At 33.1% G+C, this 23,009-nt stretch overlaps 5 protein-coding genes across 13 annotated transcripts; 3 read left to right on the forward strand and 2 right to left on the reverse strand.

The window, feature by feature from the left end:
- Window positions 1–2,828: 2,828 nt before the first annotated feature.
- On the reverse strand, window positions 2,829–3,608 carry LOC145800208 (uncharacterized). Its single transcript, XM_082889859.1, has one exon. The coding sequence runs from the start codon at window positions 3,606–3,608 to the stop codon at window positions 2,829–2,831; it is 780 nt and encodes a 259-aa protein (XP_082745985.1).
- A 16-nt stretch (window positions 3,609–3,624) lies between these two features.
- LOC114274094 (uncharacterized) lies at window positions 3,625–5,055 on the reverse strand. Its single transcript, XM_028215962.2, has one exon. The coding sequence runs from the start codon at window positions 5,053–5,055 to the stop codon at window positions 3,625–3,627; it is 1,431 nt and encodes a 476-aa protein (XP_028071763.2).
- A 2,566-nt stretch (window positions 5,056–7,621) lies between these two features.
- On the forward strand, window positions 7,622–8,530 carry LOC114297703 (disease resistance protein SUMM2-like). Its single transcript, XM_028242171.2, has one exon. It carries the CDS (start codon window positions 7,622–7,624, stop codon window positions 8,528–8,530), a length of 909 nt encoding a protein of 302 aa, XP_028097972.2.
- Window positions 8,531–8,539: 9 nt separating this feature from the next.
- LOC114297701 (putative disease resistance protein At4g27220) lies at window positions 8,540–9,510 on the forward strand. The gene is made up of 3 exons (XM_082889860.1): window positions 8,540–8,721; window positions 8,808–8,946; window positions 9,040–9,510. The coding sequence occupies exons 1-3, from the start codon at window positions 8,540–8,542 to the stop codon at window positions 9,508–9,510; spliced, it is 792 nt and encodes a 263-aa protein (XP_082745986.1).
- On the forward strand, window positions 8,914–22,715 carry LOC114297700 (uncharacterized). Of its 9 annotated transcripts, XR_014341798.1 has the most exons (5): window positions 10,133–10,644; window positions 19,380–19,740; window positions 20,186–20,437; window positions 21,455–21,535; window positions 22,493–22,715. XR_014341798.1 is itself a non-coding variant. In XM_082891037.1 (4 exons), the coding sequence occupies exons 2-4, from the start codon at window positions 19,700–19,702 to the stop codon at window positions 22,625–22,627; spliced, it is 270 nt and encodes an 89-aa protein (XP_082747163.1). In that variant the 5' UTR covers window positions 10,506–10,644; window positions 19,428–19,699; the 3' UTR covers window positions 22,628–22,715. The 9 variants fall into 9 exon arrangements, 3 of the variants coding, with proteins under 3 accessions (XP_082747163.1, XP_082747162.1, XP_082747164.1); XR_014341797.1 differs by lacking the exon at window positions 20,186–20,437 and having other exon boundaries at window positions 8,914–10,644; XR_014341796.1 differs by lacking the exon at window positions 20,186–20,437 and having other exon boundaries at window positions 19,428–19,740; window positions 21,442–21,535.
- The last annotated feature ends 294 nt before the right edge of the window (window positions 22,716–23,009 follow it).

A 23,009-nucleotide genomic window follows, 5' to 3' on the forward strand; every position in this document is an offset into this window, starting at 1 on the left:
CAAAGAGCACGTAGCTCAAATCGCAGAGTCGATTGATGTGTCCCTGGCGGAGGAGCTGAGTGCAGAAGGGAGAGCAACTGGTCAAGGGTTGGGGATTTGGAGCTAGCGGTGATCAAGCTCAGGACAACGTGGATGGAGAGGGGATGGGGTGAGGGACCTTAGACTACAAAAGAACAGATTGTGGACCCAATCCATTACTAAAAGTTGGATAGGGACATTAGACCGATTTTTCCTAAAAAAAAAAAAGTTTTGGGGTCATACAACTGTTGTGTCCCAGTTGCTACATGTTAACAATTGAATTTCAACCAATATTAGGTAGAAAACTTTAAAATAAATTATAATGCATATGAGATTTTAAAAACTTATGAGGATATTTTCTTAAAATAATAATACCCAAATCTAATGTGTTGTTCTTTATATGTTTAGTTTATCTCATTAGAATTGTCTACATTATGCATTCTCACTTCAACAAATTAAAATTTTAAAATAAAAAATTTGGAAATAAAATTACTTTTTAGAATAAAATATTTTAATTATCAAAAATATCATTTTTATAATTTAATGACACAATTAGTTTATCTCATTAGAATAATATAATTACAAACTCATATTCATTGGATATCTAAAATCTCACGCCATTAGTAATGCATAGCCAGTAGACCAAATATCCTCACTCAACTAAAAAAAAAAAAAATGATTTATGCACCGAATTTAAATTTGTCCAAATAGTTCGAATTTGTGTACTTGGACGACTGGTGCAACCTTTGTCAATCGTGATTGTCACTCTTGTTACTAGATAATCGGCCGGATGACCGACATGTATAAATTCAGACGATTCGGATAAATCAAAATTCAATAAATGTGGCGTTGCTCAAAAACGAATTTGATTGGTATTTTTATTTTTTATTTTTTTAAACCACAAGCAATAAGGACATAGACACATACCCAATCAGAAGCAATCAAGAATTTGACTGGTCACTTCGTTTTTTATTATAGTTGTTTTGAGAAGTTGGTTAAAAATTAATTTTTTAATTTTTTTTTAAAAAAATTATAAAAAAAATAAAGGGAAAAATACCAATAAATTTCAAGTTTAGATAGTTTAAATCATTTAGTCCTGCAATTTATTTTGTAGACTGATTTGTCCTATGTCAATGTTAATTACACTTGAGTTCACGAATGTAACGTATGGGTTGGCTGTTTAGAGGGGTATATTGAGTGTTTAGGTGATATTGTAGTTACTAAAAGGTCCAAAAGTATACTATAGCATTTTTTTCTTTTTTCCTCAATTGCGAACAAAACGGAAGCTCAAAAATGGGAACGTCAACATTTCCTTGATAATGTTGCAGTGTTGATCCTCAGTTTGTGTGAGTTAAACGTTGGATTTGGAAACGTTACACCCATAATTCGTTATTCCCCAAATAACATTACAAAACCCCAAAAAACCCTAGAAAAATCATGGAAACCCCTTCTATCAAATTTATAGAGGCGACGCGCTGTGGGCATTGGGATATCTTGGAGTGCGATGAACATTGAGGACGTAACGTTTGTGATTTAAAATTAATCCGGCGACGGCATCGTTGATCATGTGTTAGTGCGATGACAACAACTATGGGTGTTTTCAATGTTAGTTTGGTTGTTTGTGGAACAATACGACATCAAGGTTAATGCTCGAAATGGGTTTTTGTTTAATTGGTGCGTCATGTGGGATTTTAGGTGATCTTGTTCATGTCGTTGGTTTGGGGTTTACCATTGATTACAAATGTAATATTGTGCATGTTTGTAATGTGACAGACACATGATTTTATTGGTTAATGTTGTAATATTTTCACAGGTTTGGGAGTTACCAGTGATTGCAAATGTGATGTTGTGCATGTATGTAATGTAATAGACGCATGGTGTTGTAGCTAATATTTGTATGATTGGGTGTGTATTTTGTAATGTTGAGGGCTAGTGCGAGGATGTATGCCTGAAAGTGTTGGTAGGGTTTGGTGGTGGTAGGGGGGTAGTGGCTGTTTATTGTTGGACTTTGTCGATGTTATGTTATGTGGTTGGTGTTTGGTGCTAATGATATAGGTTGTTAATGGGAGGCTTAATGGTACGACAATATGGCTCTGGACTGATGTTATGTAGGTAAATGTGAACGTTACAACCCATATACCTCCCTAGAAAAATGCAAATAATTTAACATCAATAATATAACACCAAGTAGGTAACATCAATAATTGCCACAATCACTCTATGAAATCCCTAAAAAAACAGAAATATCAAACAACTCAATCTAAAAAAAAATCAAAAACATAATCACAATAAGGAGCAAACAAGTAAACTCAAATATTACTAAATTAAATCAATAATATATATTACAAATAAAAATGGCTATTTGGTTTAAAAAAACATATAAGAAAATGGACTAATATTTCCCCCAAATGGAATATGATCCAAAATAAATTAAAAGTCTTTTGACTTTTAACTTCCAAATTAAGCCTATGTCTTAATTATCTCAATGGATAGAATTGACACACAAGCAGTGAAAACTCATCAAATTATTTAAGTTTCGTTTGGTTTTAGATTTTTAGCTAAAAAAAGTATAAAAAGACAAAATTAGCTACATAAATTCAAGGGCGGACCCAGGAGTTGTCAATGGGGTGGGCTAATATTAAGGTAAAATTATACAATATATTATAAGTATAACCACATAAGAAAAAAGAGAATTTAATAACATAATCTAAATTAATATTAAAAACAATCTAACAAAGTTATGCTCGGCGAGTCTTTAAAGATTCAAATTCATCGATTACAGAATCTAGATCAATTTTCAAAGTAAGGTCTCATTCAAAGTAGAGAGACAAGCAATCGGCAAGAAACTCATCCCCCATTAAATTGTGAATGGCAGCTTTAACATGCTTCATACCCGAAAATGCTCTTTCCGTAGTCGCCGCAAAAACAGGTAGGGTTGACACAAGACGAATCAATTTGTAGATCATGGTGTAATGCTCGAACTTTCTTGTCACAAATAGTTCTCGGCACAATTCGGCAAGGGTAGATATCTTATGAAACTCGGGATCACAGACAACATCAAGCTTATAATGCATTAATTGACATCTCAAAGCATGGATGTCCTGAGAAGTGAAATCTTGGGGATAAAATTTCTTGGCAAGATTGCAAATATTATCCACATTAAAAGATTTAAAATTGCCACTAGGATCCAAAGCCGAGCTAAGAGAAAGAAGTTCCACTACCCCATCATTAAATCTATGTTCTAACTCTATCAATTGAAAATCAATTGTAGAGTTGAATATGTCAAAGTGATAATGATGCTCAATTGTAATGTGATCTTGTTGACGATGACAACTTGTACCCCTTTCATAAGGAGAACTCATATCATGCATCGCAATGTTATGTCGATTGCAAAATGACACCACATTTGCAAGAAAAGTATCCCAATCATCTTGTCTAAGTTTTTGAAGGAGAGCTTTTGTTGTGGAAACTAATTTCATCGCATTTAAGATGTCTTGAGTTTTCTGTTGCAAGGCTTGACAAAGTGTATTCACGATTCCCAAAATGTTGTCCATCAAGTGCAAGATGAATATGAATTCAAAGCTCTTCATTACTTTGTAAACACCATTAATTAGCTTGCTCGCGAATTTGTTGATTTGTACTCTTATTGAGACTTTCAACAACTACACAAGATGCCTCATATATATCAATCAAGTTTCTAACAGATTCATAATGCAAGCTCCAACGAGTAGCTCCAGCTCGATGCAAGGTACCAATTTGATTGGCCCCTTTACCAGATTGACGCTCACCACTAGCCAACATATTTTCAACCTCACTCCTATGAAAAGATTTTAACTCACCAAGGCGCTTTGAAGAAGAAGTAACAAGATTGACAATACAACTCAAGTGAGAAAAAAATTGCCAAACATTAGGCTCATCTTTTGCTGCCGCAATTAAGGCCAATTGCAGACGATGTGCAAAGCAGTGTACATAATATGCATATGGGCAATCTTTAAGAAATAAAGCTAAAAGTCCATTCCATTCACCACGCATATTGCTAGCACCGTCATACCCTTGATCACGCATGTTTTGAATAGGGAGATTAAATCGAGAAAGGATATTTGATATTTCTTTTTTAAGAGTCAATGCATATGTATTTTCGACACCCACAATATCAAAGAACCGTTCCCCTAGCAAACCATCATTCTTGACGTATCTCAAAATAAGGGCCATTTGTTCTTTTTTAGACTCGCCTTGGGATTCATCAATAAGAATACAAAAATAACCTCCTGCAATTTCATCAAAAATCATATTCCTAACTCTATTAGCAAGTATATGCAAAATCTCCTTTTGGATCTTTGGAGAAGTGTATTTGGCATTTTGTGGAGCATTCTTTAATATAATGCTCTCAAGTGCATCATTCCCTCTCGCCTTGAACTTCAATAATTCAATTAGATTACCTTGATTCAATGAAGTCGAGCTTTCATCATTACCTCTAAAACCAAGTCCTTGAAGAGCAAGTACTTGAATAGCTTCAATTGTTGCCTTTACCCGAATTCGATTCTTCAAAATTTCTTTTTTTGATTGCGCATTCAACACTTTTTCAATGTGTTGGGAAGATTTCTTTAAATTATCATGACTAATAACACAACGACTATGTGAGGAGGATGCAAGTCCAACATGAAGCAAAAGAACACATTTGGATCCATCATTTACTCTCTTCCAATTGTTAAACCCCTCATCAACAAGTGCAGAACGAATGATCGACTTATTTGGCTGATCAAACAAAAAGCATGGAAAACAATATGCTTTATCCTTTGAAGGAGAATACTCTAGCCAAGAAAATTGTTTAAACCAAATAAGTTGGAATCGGCGATTCTGCTTTCCAAATGAGGACCTAGGATACTCAAGTTTAGGTTGAGAAGGCCCCAAGTTCATATAAGCTCGTCTAACCTCATCTCGTTGATTAACCGGATATTCACAAATTTGCAAGCGTAAACCAAGATCCTGTTCAATAACAGTTGAATCAAATTCGCTTGGTTTATTTGCTTGAGGCATGAAAGGCAGCGGTTGGACATCAGAAAATGAGGTTTCAACAACATTGGATGTTGTACTACTAGACTTCTATTTTGATTGGTAGAATGAGAAAAGGGTTTTGCCTTTTTTGAGTGGTGGAGGTTCCATTATTTATAACCTAAAAAAAAAAAAATTTAAAAAAATTAGCCCTATTTAATATTAAACTAGAGTATATTCACAATAATTTTAAATATTAGGGTTTTTATATATATCCTCAATAATTTTTATTTAGGCTTTCATTATTTTGATATATGTCCAAAAAAATTGTTCAAAGTTTAAAAACTAAGAACAATATAGAACAAAAAATATTCTTATGATTAAGAGTAAAAAAGATTAAGAAGAAAAAAAGATTAAGAAAAAAAAAATCCATTCAGGCCTTGAAGTCAATAAATGTAAGATAAGATTAAGAGCAATAAGATTAATTAAATTAATTCTCAACCAAAATAAGATTAAGATGAAGAAGAAGAAAAAAAAAAAGAGGGGTCAAGAGAGAGCAGTACCTGTACCACCGTGAAGAAGAAAAGGACGTGAAGAAGCGTAAAGAAGGTGCACAAGCGTAAAGAAGATGCTGTATGAGGCTGCTATTTATATTTTTGGGCTGCCTCTTTAAATAAATACAAAATTATTGGGCTACCTATTTATTTTTTTGGGTAAGTATTGGACTATTGTTAGGCTGTCTATCTAAAAAATAAACAAAAACATTATTGGCCCTTATTTGGGGCTGGGCTGAGAGAGGTTGGGAGGTTGGGTTGGGCTAGGCTGGAAAAAAAATTTTCTACAGATTTTTTAAATTTTGGACTGGGCTGCAGCCACCTATGCCCAGCCCTAGGTCCGCCCTTGCATAAATTAATAAGAAAAAATGACACATTTAAATCATAATTTTTACATTTTTTCTCTCACAAAAGTCAAAAAAGCTAAACCAAACAAGGCTAAGCCTTCGTTTGGCAATGACTTTTTTAGTTAGCTTGTTGACTTTTTTGATTTTTTTAGCCTGAGACTTTTTGGCTCGTTTGGTATTCTTGATTGGTTTTTTTAGCTTTTTAGCTTTGGAATGGAGGATTTTTTTTTTTTTATTTTTTATTTTGTGATATTTGGCTTTTTGTGATTTTTTGACTTTTTTTTTTGTCCTTTTGTGATTATTTAGCCCAACACAAAAACCAAATAACCCCTAAAAAAATCAGGCTAAAAAAGTCCCAACACAAAAAGTCAGCTAAAAAAGTCAATGCTAAACGAAGACAGAGTTTTTAAAAATTTTCAATTCATCTTATTTTTAATGAATATTTTTAATTTTTTTATCATTTTTTTACCTTTTACTTTCACTTAATTTATACACATTTAAAAAATATAAAAATGTAAAAAAAAAAATCTTTAAAAAATTCACGAATACAAAATATAAAAATTAATTTAGTATATATTTTATCTTTATTATTTTTTTTAATTTCAAAAATATTTTACTTTTTAAGTTTATCTAGAATTAAAATAAATCTAAAAAATATGAAATATTTAATTACAATATTTTAAAAAAAAATTATTAAAATAAAAAAATACAAATTAAAAACTTAAAAAATCAGTTGACTAGGTATTTTGGGAATTTACTAAAAAAGCAAGCTTTTTGGCCTTTTAATTTTTACCGTAATTACCGTAATTACTCATAATAAACTAATCCCTAAAAAATGGTAATACCGTAATTACCCACCTCTCTAATAAAATAATCCCTAATCGTCATACTCAAGAGCAACGTTAGAGCTTCACTTGTCTTTGGTCTTGGAATTACTTCAAATTTTCAGTCAAACCAGTCATCTGCACAAACCCTAATTGTTTCGATTCAATTCGATCTCGTTCTTGCTCTTCCCTGCCAACTGGTTGCTATTTTGTGCATTTTTCATCTACAAGAGCCAGAGAGTAATATTTCAAAGGTTTTTCTTTCTTCATTTCCACTTTTATTTACAATTTTCAACTATAATTTTGTTCTCTCGCTTCAGTTTTATTATAATTTTGCTTGCCCAGAAAGCTTTGTAGTCTCCTCCTCTGCAACTCTATTATTACTCTGTTGTGTTGAGCAATTACCAGAACAATATTTTCTGTGTTGTGTTTTCATTTTACCAATCTCTCTTTCTTCTTTTCTGTTTCTGTTTTGGTAAAAAAAGTTATCTTTTCTATAGTCAACCTTGTTTGCCCCCAAAAAAAAAACTTTGTACCCCTTTTGATTTTGCTCAGTGTTCATTTCCTAATCTTTGTTCAACTATTATCTAACCCCCCCCCCCCCCCCCCCCCCCCCAAAAAAAAAAAAAAAAAAAAAAACTTTGCATCCCTTTTTGATTTTGCTCGGTGTTCCTTTCCTATATTCATATCTTATTGTTCTATTTCATTTTGCAAAGCTCACTTTCCTCATTTCTATTTTGATTGTTGTCCCAAAAGCTCTTTGTTCTGTTCTTGTTTTACATTTTTCATTGCACAATCCTCAGAAAAAAATACTTGAGAAGGGTGGGGTTGGGGGCATATTAGAAACAGGTGAGAAATGATCTTGAACCTTGTTTTTCCCATGGTAATGAAGATTGGAGAATATGTAGTTGCTCCAGTCGGTCGCCAGTTTGGTTATTTGTTTTCATATGAGAGAAATATTAAGAATCTGGAGAAGCAGGTCCAAAAGCTGGAAGATAAAAGATTTGGAGTACAAAAATCAGTTGAAGAAGCAGAGACAAAGAGAGAAACTATTGCACCAGATGTCGCGCGGTGGTTGAAAATAGTGAATAAACTCAACGAAGAGGCTAAGAAATTCCTCGAGGTTGAATTGAAAGCAAACGAAGGGTGTCTGAATGGGCGGTGTCCAAATTTGAAGTTACAATACTCCTTGAGCAGAAAAGCTACAAAGAAAACTCAAATTGTGGAAGAGCTACGTGGAGAAGGAGATTTCTCTAGAGTGTCCTATCCTGCAGTTGCACCTTTTGTGGGGACAACATTTGCATTCACTAGAGGTTTTAAGGGGTTTGAATCTAGAAGATTGATTATGAATGGAGTTATGGAGGCACTGACAGAAGATAGTATCTATGTGATTGGGATATGTGGGATGGGAGGGGTTGGTAAAACAACTATGGTGAAAGAAGTTGCCAAGAAAGCGGAAGAAAAGAAGATGTTTCATAAAATCGTGATGGTAGTAGTGTCGCAAAACCCAGATTTGATTAATATTCAAGGTGAGATAGCCAAAATATTGGGTTTTGAATTATCTGGGGGAAACAATTTATTTGCCAGAGCAGGGGAACTAGGATCAAGAATATTGATGGCAGGAAGAATCCTTGTAATATTGGATGATGTTTGGAAGAGACTAGGATTGAATGATATTGGAATTCCATGTGGAGATCATTACAAGGGTTGCAAAATTGTGATGACTTCAAGAAGTGAAGATGTATGCATTGGCATGGACACAGACAAGAATTTCAAGGTTTGGTGTCTTAAGTGAAAAAGAAGCATGGAATCTTTCAAGGAGATGGCTGGAATTTCTAACGACGGTACAAGTCACCCAACTGATTTGCAGTTGACACAAATGGCAGTTGTGAAGGAATGTGGAGGCTTGCCGATTGCTATTGTTACAGTCGGGAGGGCTCTTAGATCCAAAAAAATACCTTCATGGGATTCTGCTCTTGAACAAATGTGAAAGTCTATGGTCAAAAACATCACTGAAGAGTAGGTGAAAAGGTGTTTAAACCTCTGAAGTTGAGTTACAATTACTTAGAAAGTGAGGAAGCTAAGAAATGCCTTTTGTTTTGTTCCTTATATCTAGAAGATTTTGATATTCCAATCGAAGATCTTGTCAGATATGCAATTGGGATAGAGTTGTTTGAGCACATTGATAATGTGAGCCAAGCAAAAGACAGGGTATATTCCATAGTTGATAAAAAAAAAAAAAAATAACGCCCAATTATATTCCATAGTTGATGATTTACAAAAATGCTATCTATTGCTGGATAGTTCAAAAAAGAGTGTGTCAAAATGTATGATGTCATACGTGATGTGGCTATATCAATTGCATCCGAGCAACATTCGTTTATGGTGAGATGTGACGAAGTACTAGAAGACTGGCCAGAGAATGTTCGACTAAAAAATTATGCTGTAATTTCATTAAAACTTGATGGTATGCATGGGCTTCTTGGTAGTTTAGAATTTCCAAATCTCAAGCTTCTACAGCTGGATTGCAATGCTAGATTACCACGAATCTCATATGATCTCAACAAAAGAATGGAGGTCAAAGTACAAGAGACCCAAGATAGTTTCTACCAAGGAATGAAAGAACTTAAAGTGCTAGCTCTATCCTATATGTTCAGCTCATTGCCGACATCATTTGGATGCTTGATCAACCTCCGAACCTTGTCACTTTTTCGTTGCCGACTTATTGATGATGATATCTCTGTAATCGGAGCATTAGAGAATCTGGAAATTTGAGCTTTGCTGGCTCTTATATCAAGGAATTGCCAAAGGAAATAATAGGTCACCTTGCTCACTTGAAGGTACTTGATTTGTTGGAATGTATAGTGGAAAGGATTTACCCTGGGGTTTTGTCAAGCTTATTAAAGCTAGAAGAGCTGTATTGGAACCACCTTTCAACGGTGCTGTAAAGTTGAAGAAAGCAAAGAAGGTGCTAAAGCGATTATCGATGAGCTGGTGTCCTTGTCCAATTTGGTGGCTTTGGATATTGCTCTAATAAACATTACCTTCTGGCCGAGAGGTTTGGTCGTTGAGAAGGTAAAAAAGTTTAATATAGTTGGCGTGACTGACTTTGACTACATCCTTGACCCTTGTTATTCGTTATCAAATCTGTTGGAGCTCCAAGTTCAAAATGTGAGTGACATTATTGAAACAAGGCTTAATTTGCTGTTGAAGGGCGCTGAAATTCTGGATGTAAACTCAAGAACAAAAGGTTTGAAAATTCTGTGTGATTTGGTCGACAAAGATTTGTTTGAATGCTTAATGAAGTTGAGCCTACGATATGATTTGGAATACCTCATCAATACAGCAGATGGGGTTCCACAGAGTGCTTTCCTTGTGTTAGAGTTTCTGAATCTTCATGGTCTACGTAATTTCAAAGGGAGCTAGTCATGAATGCCGACTACCGAACAAGGCTTTCAGTGCATCGAAAGTGTTGGTAATGGAATTCTTGTCTGAACTGACAAATTTGTGGAAGGTTCCCACCCAACTTGTATGGCTTGGCAACCTGATGTCTGTACATGTGTGGCATTGTGAGAAACTGGAAAGTAAGTTCTCACTTTTCATAGCTAGAGATCTAGTGCAACTGCAGGACCTTTCCATAGGACGCTGTGATATGATGGAAATTATTGTTTCGAGTGAAGGAGGAGAGCATGAAATAGCAACAGATAAAATTGAGTTTCCTAAACTAAAGCAATTGCATCTTAGAAACCTGCCAAGTTTTACTGCTATCTGCAAAGCTATGAATATAATTGAGCTGCCACAACTGAGTTACTTGGCACTGTGGGAAATACCAAAGCTGAAGCGTCTCTGCCTGCTTCAGATTCAGAGAGTAATTGTGATCCCATCATTCAACCCCTCTTCAACAAGAAGGTATGCTTCTCTTATTTAAGAGCTTAATTAATTGCTAATTTGTAAACCGCTTTGAATTTATTTACTATTATGTCTCTATTTGAGGTTTTTTTCTCTCTTCATAATTGTGTAATAAGATTGTGTGCGTTACTTTCACGCCATATTCAATATAAATTGTGTTTTACATACATTTTTGTGTTTATATATTTCTAATCATACCAAATAAAAAGTAAAGTTTACCAGCCAAATTCCTAGGCATAAAATCTATACAAAATGATGTGATAATTGTATTTTGACAATTTTGAGCCGTAATAATCGGTGTTTTGCATTGAAATGAGAGGGCCACATAAGGTCCCATTGTTCTATATAAAAAACTTTTATTATAAAAAATAAAAAAAATTAAATTACCAATTATTTTATCAACTAGTCACGTGTGTGGAACCCTACTGACATGTGAGTAATTAGTAAAATAGGAGATAGTTTGGTTTGTAAATGTAGCAAAATTCTTTTAAAAAAATAAAAAATATATGTTAAGAGCATAATAATAGGGAATGCATCCCTCCAGCAGTTTGGCCCACTGTGAACCCACCTTAGATACATCTTGACAATCCAAATAATTCATCTTGTTTGACCCGTTAAGCAGATTATTTATACAAAAAATTAGGTTGATCGAATAATAAGAGTCACTGGATTAGATCACATTTGTATAAAAAATAATTAACAAATAGTAACACTTTCCAATTAGTCTATCAGTTTTTTTAGACAAATGAGATCTGATCAATTTGATTTTTGGCTTGAATGATCTTCTAGGAGGGTCATACAAAATGAGCCATTTCGATCACTAAAAAACAATGTCCAATTAGTACACATTAATTTGTGTTTGGGAGGGGAAAGAATAGGTACACATCTAACTTTTGGCATATTGCACAAAGTGGTTTCATAATCTCATGGTTATTAGGCCAAGATTTTACCATTAAACTTTCGATCACTACGACAAATTAATATTTTAGAGATAAAAATTTAGAGACGAAATCACTTTCTAGAGACTCAAAAAGTAAACCCTTTCGCACCAAATTGTTTTGTTTCTAAAATTACATTTATTAGTGACAGTTTCAAATTTTGTCACTATAGTCGTTATTTTACTTTTTTGAACAACCTTTTCCTGACTACTGTAATTTGCATCCTAATATTTTTTATAATGATATTTTTATTTTTTAGGCTGAAAATGTTTTTCCCTAGAACTTTTATATGTTATAAAGGATCATAGAGGTGTGGCCCTAATAATATGCGAGTGACCCATGGATAAACCTTTCCCTTCCAAATTAGAGAATATATGCCACTATAAAATTAAAATAAGGTTCAAAAAATTAATCAATTTAAAAAATATATATTTGAATAGTTTCAACTTTAAAATATTCACTGAAAATATCCCTGGTAAATTAACTTAATCCTTCTTTCATATTGTACCGATCATACATGAATAGAGATATAATTAAACATTATAAAATAAAAGTGTATACTGGGTTGTATTGGCTATAGTTAAGTTAGCATCTATGCAATTTTTTTGTTTATTCATTATATAGTCAATGTAACTATATAAAAAAAAGATTTATTTAGACAATTTATATAATAGAAACTTACAACCATTTATAAGAAAAATACAATGTGTATGACAAAGATCAATCTGAACAGTTTTGAAGATTAGTATAACAACACTAAAGATTTTCTAAAGAAAAGTTAATACTTACAATTCGTAAAAAGGATATCCTATGGTGTGCATACTATATGCACCTTACCATAAAAATGTGTAATTTTATCACAAAATTTTGTAATAGCAACTACAAAATGCGTAATTTTGTTACAAATTAGCGTAACAAAATATCCAAAATTTTGTGGTTGATGTTGCAAAAATTTGTGGCTTGGTTATGACATTTTTTTTTTTTTTTTAATGTTATTTGTGATGAGATTACGCATTTTGTGATTGATGTTATGAAATTTTTTGATAAAATTACATATTTTTGACAGAGTGCACACCATAGCATTTCCTTCTGTAAAATAGAGACTTGAGCTAATTGTTCAATGGGACTTCCAGGATTATAAGAAAACATATGGGGCTCATTATTGTACAAACGTATGGGATTTTCTATTGAAAACCCCTATTTATAAAGCATGAATCTGATAAAGTTGTTTAATATATTGAAGGTTCTTAAAATTATTATTACAAATTAAGGCTAATCCATATAGATTTGAAATATATTGATCAAAGAATGTAGGATAAATTACACTGATAGTCCCTACATTTTGCTGCTTGTGTCATTTTATTCTTACAGATTCAATTAGCTCAATTTTGACCCTTAATTTTAAATTTTGCTTCAATTTGGTCCAATTGATAATGTCGATAGAGTTTTTGACTGAAAATTTCATGGAATTGTTTGATGTTAAGTCACTAAATTGATCGAGCTTACAATTTTGCTCAAAAATATGACACATGCTGCTCATGTGCGCATTCGCCATAAAAGAATACTAACAATTGGAAGCAATTTGACCAATTTGAGACAAAATTAAGAGTTCAGGGTCAAAATTGATCAAACTGAAATTGTAAGGACCAAAATGACACAAGAACTAAAGTACATAGACTAACAATGTAATTTGCTAAAGAATTTATAAGTTAACGCAATTTTAATTTTTAAGGTCAATCACACTTTGTGCCCCTAAAGTATTACCAATTCATTTTTTTGGCCTTTTTTATTTCCCAATTTAGTCATTATACCATTGAATTTTGAGTAAATTACACCGACCTTTTTTGAAGTTTGAATAAAATACAAAAAATCCCTTAATTTTGACATAATTACAATGATATTTTTTTAGAATGTTTAAAGAGACCAAAATCGATGCTGATGGTTTAAAGACATAAAGATACACAAATTAAAATATTCATTTTAATGTAAAAGAGATGATAATATCATTTTTTTCATTCATACGACTAACAAATTTAATATGATGACATGGGGACCAAGTGTTAGCTGAATTAAAACTTTAAAATAATCTAGTATAATGATGTCAAACCTATGAGATTTACTGTATTTTCTTTAAACTATAAGAGATGCCAGTGTAATTTACCCTTGAATTTATGTTAGTGTGGTCTCTTTGGAAGATTTTAGAATATTCTACTTTCAATGCAAATTAAAATTAACTTTTCAAATGGTTCATGAACTAATTGTTCAATGGGACTTCGAGGATTATAAGACAATGTATGGGACTTATTATTGTACAAGTTCAACCTATGGGATTTTCTATTGAAAACCCCTGTTTATTAGAGGTGTACAAAAAAAATGGTGGAATCAATAAATCAATCAAATCCGGTCTAAATCATCAGTTTGTTTTGGTTTTTATTAGCTTTGATTTTGGTTCTGAAGTGAACTGAACTGTGACGTATTTTTTTTTTTATATTTTATAAGATTTGAACACTAGCCCTTTATTGTGAAATTGATAAATTCTAACCAACTTAACCAAATTAATTATCATTAATTTGTTTACTAACATAAAATATATACTCCCTCCGTCCCAAAATAATAGTCCTTTTTGGGGAATTCAACTTTTTTTGGTAGTACAATTATTGCATTTGAAAAAAGTTGATTTACCAAAATTATCCTTTTGATAGTACATTTTTTGAGAATATCAATGTCATAATTGTACTTTTTATATTGTTTATTAATTTAAAAGATGGGCAAAATAGGAAATTTATATTATTTTTGTACTTGATTTTTGAAGAGGGACTAATATTTTGGGACAATGAAAAATAGAATAAGGGACTAATATTTTGGAACGGAGGGAGTATTATATTTATTATTATGTAAAATTTCTAAAACCGTAAAATCGCACTGAACCAAACTGGTTTCTATGGTTCGGTTCTAGTCTTGTTTCACAATTTAACGGTTCGGTTATGGTTTTAATTTTTCTGGAACTAGTTCCTATGATTTGGTTCCTGGTTTTCTCTAAAATCGAACCAATTTAATCTGTGTACACCCTAACTGTTTATGAAGCTTGAACATGATAAAGCTTTTTAATATATTGAAGGTTCTTCAAATTAGGGTAGATTACATTGATAGTCTCTATATTTGGTTCTTTGGGCTTGTTTGGTAGAGTTTTTTTACAGCTTATTTCAGCTTTTAGCTTAATTTAAGTTGTTTCATTGTGTTTGGTGTAGCTTACTAATATAGATTATAGCTTTTTGTAAGTGAAAAATCAGCTTTTTGTTGAAGTGGCTATGGGGGTGCTTAATTATTCAGTTTAAGCAGCAAGCTGGGAAGGGAGAGGTGAAATTACTTAAATGCCCCTTATCAACTTCAATTATTACCAAAAAACCAAGATATAAACCTACAACCAAACACTGTGCACTTCTTCAGAGAAACAGAAAGCTTGAGAGGCGATTTCAGGCGGTGATTTCCGGTGGCGTGAACCAGCTCTCTCTGGTGGCGTGAACCAGCTCTCTCCGGTGGCGTGAACTAGCTCTCTCTCTCTCTCTCTCTCTCTCTCTCTCTTTCTCTCTCTCCGGCATGAAACAGAGCTGGCTTTGTGAGCTCTCTATCTCTCTCTCTCTCTTCGTGATCACGGCAGATCGCGGTAGATCTCTCTCTCTCTCTCTCTCCGATCGCGGCAAATCTCTGTCTTTCCGACGACGTACGTGGCAGCTCTCTCTCATGGCAGATCACGGTAGATCTCTCTCTCTCTGGTGTTGTTCGCAGCAGATCGCGATAGATCTCTCTCTCTCTCTCTCTCTCTCTCTTCGTAATCGTGGCAGATCTTTGTCTCTCCGGCATTGTTCGTGGCAAATCTCTCTCTCTCTGGTGTTGTTCGCAGCAGTTTGCGACAGATCTCTCTCTCTCTTCGCAATCGCGGTAGATCTTTGTCTCTCCGGTATTGTTCGTGGCAAATCTCTCTCTCTCTCTCTCTCTCTCTCTCTCTCTCTCTCTCTTCGCAATTGCGATCGCTACGTCGCTGCTGTACCTTCGTCGTCGTCCCCCATCCCCATCCCTTTCCGGTGAACCAGAGCCGTCGTCTCTGCCAGCTAGGTTTTCAGTGTTTTTTTAATAATAATAATAATAAAGCATTTTAAGCCATTAATGAAATAAATTTTATATTAATTGATACTAATTAAGCCATTAATTGATAATAAATTAAATTAAAAAAATATTAATAAATTGGTATATTTTGTAACAATTTTTAATAAATTAAAAAAATATAAATTAATATTCATGTATTTATAAACTAAAATGAATATAATTTGAAAATTTTAATTGATATTTCAGTATTTTTCAAAATTGTCATGATCAATCTCACCATGCATGTTACAATATTAATTTGAAAAAATAAACTATAAACTAAAGAAAATAAAATAAAATGAAAAAGGAAATAAAAGGGGCAAAAGCGACATTGCACAGCAAAAAGTTATTTTACAGCTTATTTAACCAAACACTATTAAATCCATAATCCTACAGCTGCACCAAACAGGTTAACAGCTTATGTTTAAAGCTATAATCTATAATCTGTTAAGTCAGAATCTATAATCACTTTCCCACCGCTCTACCAAACAGGGCCTTTATGTCATTTTGGTCTCTATAATTTCAATTAGCTCGATCTTTATTCTGAATTTATGATTTTGTTTCAATTTAATTCAATTGCTTACAATTGTTAGCATTTTTTTAATGAAAAATATGATATGTGACGTATGTCATGCTTTTCAAGACAAAATTATAAATTTTTTCAACTCAGTAAATTAATTTCAACCAATTTAGTGATAATTTTTCATCAAAAACACTGAAGGCATTATCAATTGGACCAAATCGACATAAAGTCTAAAATTAAGAATCAAAATTGAGCTAATTGAAAATGTAGGGACCAAAATGACACAAGGACAAAATGTAGGGATTATCGGTGTAATTTGTCCTTAAAATTATTATTACAAATTAAGGCTAATCCATATAGATTTAAAAAATATTGATAAAAGAATCTATAAGTTAAGGCGCTTAATTTTTAAGGTAAATCATACTTTGTGCCCCTAAAAAGTATTCCTGACGTAGGACGAGTAGGGATTACCATCCTACAAGTAGTGAGCCTGGGTTAAGTATACTAGCAGCAACAACAATAGACTTATAGGGCCAGATTTTGTGGCTACAAAACTATTTGAAAAAATAGGAGTTTAAGGGTTTGTAAAAGGGTAGGGTAGGGTTTTGGGAATGAAAACACAAGTGTTTAGGGGCTGTTGGTGGCTGTTCTAAGCACTGCGAACAGTAACCTTGTTTGATAGAAGAAGAGACGGAGAGAGAGAGAAGTGTTTCACCCTCACAAGGGATAGGCCAATCACACAAATACAATCTCAAATTTTCATAATAATGGCTCTTGTCCTCAATCATTGAGATTATACATATATTTATAGGCTAAAGACTCTTCTAATTTTATAAGGACTATTACTCAAATTTAGAAACTAAAAATATTTAGCAACTATTAATATTCTTGACCAATTAGGACTTCCAATTCTACCTCAATCATGATATGAAACTTTAATGATTTCTAATTCTATTTCAATATCAAAATTAAAAACTTGGACTTTTGACCACTAAGATTATTTTAAACATAATAAAACCCATATTTAATAACCCATTTAATAACTTGACCCAAAATAAAACCCATGGGTGACCCCTATAACCCATGTCCAACAATTGTTGGAATTACCATTATACCCTTAATTACTAAAACCTACTATAATGACATGAAGACTCAAAATTATTTCAAATCTTTAATTCTTGATGCCCTAAACGTGCTTCATATGAAATTCCAGATTTGCTCTTTTTCTTCTTTCCATGATCTTCATCAATTCCAGATTCTTTTTTTGGCCCTAAACTTTATTTCCCAATTTAGTGCTTACACCAATGAATTTTTGTTAGTGTGGTCTCTTTGGAAGATTCTACTTTCAATATAAATTAAAGTAAAAAATATTGATAATGATAATGTATAACACATAATTTTGAAATCATTAAAGAAAAATGATAAATTTGATATAATGCATCTTCAAAGTTAACATGAATTAGAGGAGACATGTGAAATGAGTTTATAGTCAAATTTATATATAGACATACACATATAGATACACACACACACATATATAAGAAATAAATAATAAGAAAAAAAAATTAGTGGGATTGGGATTTTATAGAATTGGGATTGTAGTATGATTCCACTCGATTTTCTGACTAGGATTGTGATCACTTTAAGATTCTATTGTGATCCAAATTGTTTAGCCCAATTGAAATCACAGAATCGTAAAAATTCTACTATTTGAATCAAGATTTCGATAATCATGATGATAATTCTTGTACCTCATTATCTAGTGATTGATTCGACTCCACCTTAATCACCATCCAGTATTACCAAAAAGAAACTTAATGTGTATTTATATTTGGTGAATTCAAGAATCTAACAAAATAGGTTGGGCTTTTAGCTCGAGGATCTAAAAATGTATTGCAATAGATTTGTAAGAATTGTTTTACATTTAATTATTCAAATATGAAGTATATTAATTTGAAAATTAAATTAATGGATGATGTTTAATGGAATGAAGTATGTTGTGCTTACTAAGTTTGTAACCTCGTGAATGGACTCGTAGGTTAAATTGACTACCATTGAATATTTGTACATCTCTCAAATGGAGAATCTGATGGAGATTTGGCCTGGGGAACTTCAAGCTAAACTAAGAGAGATGGAAGTTCACAGGTGTCACTACTAGAAATATGACTTTTTGCGTCTAATTTTTTGCGACTGATTATTTAACCGTCGCAAAAAATCACTTTTACATTAAAAAAAATTACAAAATCATTTAACCCAAACGTCTTTTTAACCTATCTCCCCCTTTCACTTTTATTTCCCAAATTTGTCTCCAACGGTGGTGACCTCTCTCAAAATCTCTCTCGCTCGACTCTCTCTCGCTTGAATCTCAGTGTCTAAATCTCTCTCGCTCAACTAAATTTGAATCTCGCTTGAATCTCACTCTCACGTGATGAAGATTTGAATCTCGCTTGAATCTCACTCTCACGTGATGAAGATTTGAATCTCGCTTGAATCTCACTGTCCAGATTTCGATCGGCAGTTGAATCTAACTCTGTCTCTCTCGGTAATCTAGCGTGTTTGTTTCATGCCTAGTTGCTGAATTTCTGTGTTGATTTCGATCGTTCTTTAATCTGTGTTGTTGATTTATTAGGTGATTCATCTTGTTTTTGCTAATTTAAAGTTATACAGATAGATAGAGACATGATTTCGGTGATTGATCTTGTTTTTGCTAATTTGTTAGCTTATTTCTGGTGTTTTACCAGATTCTATGAATGAATATTAATCAAAAATTGATGAATGAATATTCTTAAATAACCATGACAGTTAGTGAACTCCAGTTCAAATTTCCTCTTAAAATCTTCCCCAAAAGACATCAGCACAATCTCCATAATTCTTTGTGATAGCTTTGGGGGCTTTATAACTTTAAGAGAGGTCAATGGTCTGCTTTTTTATAAAACTTGTCTATATATGTGGTGTGGGACTGAAAACAGCTTTGGGGGGCTTTATTACTTTGAGAGAGGTCAATGTCCTGCTTTTTTATTTAAAGGAGAAATTGAAGTAGAGAAGAGATGAATGATTATGCACTCATCAATGTCTGTATAGACACAGTTTTTCTCTTTGAAGAAGAAGAAACACTGGGGACTTTTTTACAGGTTCTGCTTTTCTCTGGTGTGCTTTATGATTGCTCTTTTCTTTGAAAGCTTTTTAAAGAAGAAGAAGAAGAAGAAGAAGAAGAAGATGAAGATGAACAAGTAAAGTAATACTGGTAGTGGACAGAACAACATGCACAAGAAGGTGTTCATTGTTGTCTCTTCTTATTACATATAATACAAAGGTGTTTTTGCAACTTTGCCTTTGCATTTTGCATGTCCCACCCACCCACCCACCCACCATATATTCTTGGTGATGGACAGAACAACATACACAAGAAGTTGTAACTCATATATTCTTGGTGAATTGAATATGGAGTCAGATGCATCTAGTGGGCAACAAGCTTCAAAAGAAAATGAATAGGTATGCATTTCTCTGCTTTTAATGAATTTTTCAGCTTATTATGAATTAGATTAGAAATGATGTTGTAGAATGAAATTTCAAGTTGTCTGTTGATCAGGAAATAATGTGTTAGCACTTAGCATTGGTAAATTGCTCAGACAATTCTAATATCTCCCATTTGATGTTGTTGAATTGAATGGCCTAGATATGGCATATGAACAGATTTGTAGATTTCAGATCTGGATGTTCATGAGTGAGCGAAAGAATAAAGAAACAATCAAACTAAAGTACCTAGGTTAAGCCTTTTGGGCTGGTAGAAGACTGATGTTACATTAAATGGGTTACACAACTTGTACATATATTATCCTTTTGTCTTTCATGAGTGTAGTACGGCTTAATTTATTCATACTGCTATTTTGAAAGTATGGATAAGTTAATATACTTATTGTTTCTTTTGATTTCCTAGGTTTTTGATGTATTTGATGAAAGGAAAAATGGCGTCATTGAATTTGATGAATTTGTCCATGCACTCAACGTCTTCCATCCCTATGCTCCCACAGAAGACAAAATAGACTTTAGGGATCAGATGCAATCTTTTTATTCTTATTATCAAAACAAATCTCATGAACTTAACCTCTTGGTGTTACCTTCGTGATGCCCTACAGTTGCATTTAGGCTTTACGATTTGAGGCAAACTGGGTTTATTGAGCGAGAAGAAGTAAGTATTTTACACTGTAAACTTAGCAATTGTTGCCACAACTAATGTTAAAATAAATACATGCTCTGAGAAACATAGACAGTTGATACACTAATTGTGTTTGGAGGTTTTCGAACCTTTTTGAACTCATTATTAAGGTGGCTTGCAAGTTGCAAGCTTTTGAATCAAATTGGTGCTACATCAGGTTCTGCATTTTGTAGATCGATCTCTCTCTCTCTCTCACACACACACACATGCATTGTAAAAGATGTCACATTACTCTTCCCTTTTGTGCTTATATTTATGGGCATGCATATGAGCATAAATGTTTGACTCTCATACATAAAACATTCATAATAACCAATAGCTGCCTCAATTTATCAGGATCTTGGGGACCTTAAGAACAGGAATGATTTGATGGCCAATTCTTTGCTCTATAATTTTTAATATATTGGGACATAAGGCTTAGTTTGGTTTGATTTATGCTTTAAATTTACTGCTATTGACAAATGTGTGAATGACTAGATGAATATAATCTTTTTTATTGAAATAAGTTTGCATTTGTTATCATGCTTTTGCTAAGGCAGTCAACTGGTCATGTTGTTTGTCTGCTGCTTTCCTGTCATTAGTGGGTTGAGGACAGAAGATCAAACCTTCAAAGTTTAGTCAGTCATGTTTCTATGATTTGGGCAATATTTGAAAGGCTTGGGACTTTTCAAATATATATATATATTTCAAAGGCCTTGAATTCATTCAATTTAGTGCAAAGCGGAATTTAGCCCTTTATCTGGAGGTATATGTGTATGTATGTATTCATTGAGAGCCAGAAAGAAAAGAGAAGTGATATAAAAAAAACTAGTTGAAAGCTGGCCTTCCTTAGACCTTTTTATTTCTACAGCTTGTTTAAGGATGCCCTTTTCTTTTTGCATTTTCATTTGGTGAAATTTCATGGTCTGTGACCTTTTTTTATCATACTAAACTGTGCACATTCCTTAAATTTCATTCATGAATTAATAGTAAAACAGCAATTGCTTTCAGGTGAAGCAAATGTTGACTGCAATTATGATGGAATCTGACGTGAAGCTAACTGATGAACTTGTTGAGGCTATTATCGACAAGGTGAGAGTTTCTCCAATTTAAAGTGTTTTCCCTTCGAATTATTGCATCCCAGATTGGATGTTGATGGCACCAGAAAATGACTTTTAAGAAGTAAGACAAATCATTTTTAGGCATCCTTATAGTCATTCAATTAGTCATGAGTTAGTGCTGATGGAGACATGGGGTAGCATCGATGCTTAGTTCAAGTTAGACTTCCTCAACGGAGTGCTTAATTGAGGCATGTTGCTTTAAAATAGAACATCTATGAAGCAGTAACTACATTGTTTTTAGAAAAGGGAACAGAATGCTTGGAGTTCTATAAGAGTTATAACCTCATCTTTCAGATCATTCCCAACGGAGAGACCAATGTGGTGAAAATTACAATAGAGTATGAGAAATGAAATAAGGATGTCCCTGATCTACAGAAATATCTAAACTACTTGATTAATCTCTTTAAAGATGTTGATTCTAAGCTTGTCCCTGATCATTGTTTTTAGTATGACACTATGTAATAAGAGCTGGAGAGCTCTAGTGTTGATGCTTCCTAGTTTCATGCTTATGACATTACGAAAAATTAAGGTTTTAGAAACTAAAATTTAGGGACAAAGTGTGGTTTGTCTGGATCTGACATTTAGAGATTAAAGAAAATAACACCACTGCTTTCACATTCTCAAACATGGCTAAGTGTGGTTTGTCTTGTACTTGATTTGGTTTTGACTTAGTTTTAATCTTGTAGGGATAGTGCCATGTGCCTGTAGAATTATATTAAAACCGAGGCAGGTTTTGCACTGCATATCTTATTGTTAAATTTGCAATAAGAAATATATATAGCCTCCTGATGTTTGAAATGTGGATTGTGACATGTTACCTTTTTTCAATATAATTGCACTATACCCCATAAGAGTGATTAAAATTGATAATTTTTATTTTGGCAGTATATAATTTTTATCATTAATGCCTGAAATTTTTGTTGCATAGGTGCAATGTGGTGATGTGGAACTTGAAAAGAAAATTGATGAGAAGATTGGCCAGTTCATCGATAAAGTGGAGAAACACTTGAGCAAGAAAATTGATGAGAATATTGGCCAGTTCTGGATTGTATTTTTTTCATAAAAGAACTTTTCTCAAGTTTTTAATTGTAATAACTTTCACATGTGGCTCAAATTTTGAGACTCAAATAGAATGTTCAATTAAACTACAATGCTATACTGTCTGAATTCTTGTCATTGCTATTCCTAGAGTGCTTAACGCTGCACTTTTTTTTCTTTTTTTTTTTCCTTCTGCAACGATAACAAGATGGTCGCCAAAAATCATGTTAGTGTTTTTCTTTGTTTTTTGAGACAGTAAAACAACGGTCGCCATAAGTAGTTTAGGTGGTCGCAAATAATTTGCGACCGTTGCTTTGCTGTCGTAAAAAGTATTTGTCACCTCCACATTCGCGACTCCCATTTGCCGTCGCATGGGCCGTCGCAAAAAGTCTTTTGCGACTGTTTTT

The sequence above is a fragment of the Camellia sinensis genome, chromosome 10, assembly GCF_055761805.1.
Source record: "Camellia sinensis isolate YWXY chromosome 10, ASM5576180v1, whole genome shotgun sequence".
In the NCBI taxonomy this organism is placed as follows: Eukaryota; Viridiplantae; Streptophyta; class Magnoliopsida; order Ericales; family Theaceae; genus Camellia; species Camellia sinensis.

Bases quoted from the DNA above. Each gene is read 5' to 3' on its own strand.
- LOC145800208 (XM_082889859.1), bottom strand. From the start codon at position 3,608: ATGAAGAGCTTTGAATTCATATTCATCTTGCACTTGATGGACAACATT.
- LOC114274094 (XM_028215962.2), bottom strand. From the start codon at position 5,055: ATGCCTCAAGCAAATAAACCAAGCGAATTTGATTCAACTGTTATTGAA.
- LOC114297703 (XM_028242171.2), top strand. From the start codon at position 7,622: ATGAAGATTGGAGAATATGTAGTTGCTCCAGTCGGTCGCCAGTTTGGT.
- LOC114297701 (XM_082889860.1), top strand. From the start codon at position 8,540: ATGGAATCTTTCAAGGAGATGGCTGGAATTTCTAACGACGGTACAAGT. The intron at 8,722-8,807 runs GTGAAAGTCTAT...TTACTTAGAAAG, and splicing joins GATTCTGCTCTTGAACAAAT to TGAGGAAGCTAAGAAATGCC. The intron at 8,947-9,039 runs GTATATTCCATA...ATTGCTGGATAG, and splicing joins TGAGCCAAGCAAAAGACAGG to TTCAAAAAAGAGTGTGTCAA.
- LOC114297700 (XM_082891037.1), top strand. From the start codon at position 19,700: ATGCATCTAGTGGGCAACAAGCTTCAAAAGAAAATGAATAG. The intron at 19,741-21,441 runs GTATGCATTTCT...ATAGTAAAACAG, and splicing joins CTTCAAAAGAAAATGAATAG to CAATTGCTTTCAGGTGAAGC. The intron at 21,536-22,492 runs GTGAGAGTTTCT...TTTGTTGCATAG, and splicing joins TTGAGGCTATTATCGACAAG to GTGCAATGTGGTGATGTGGA.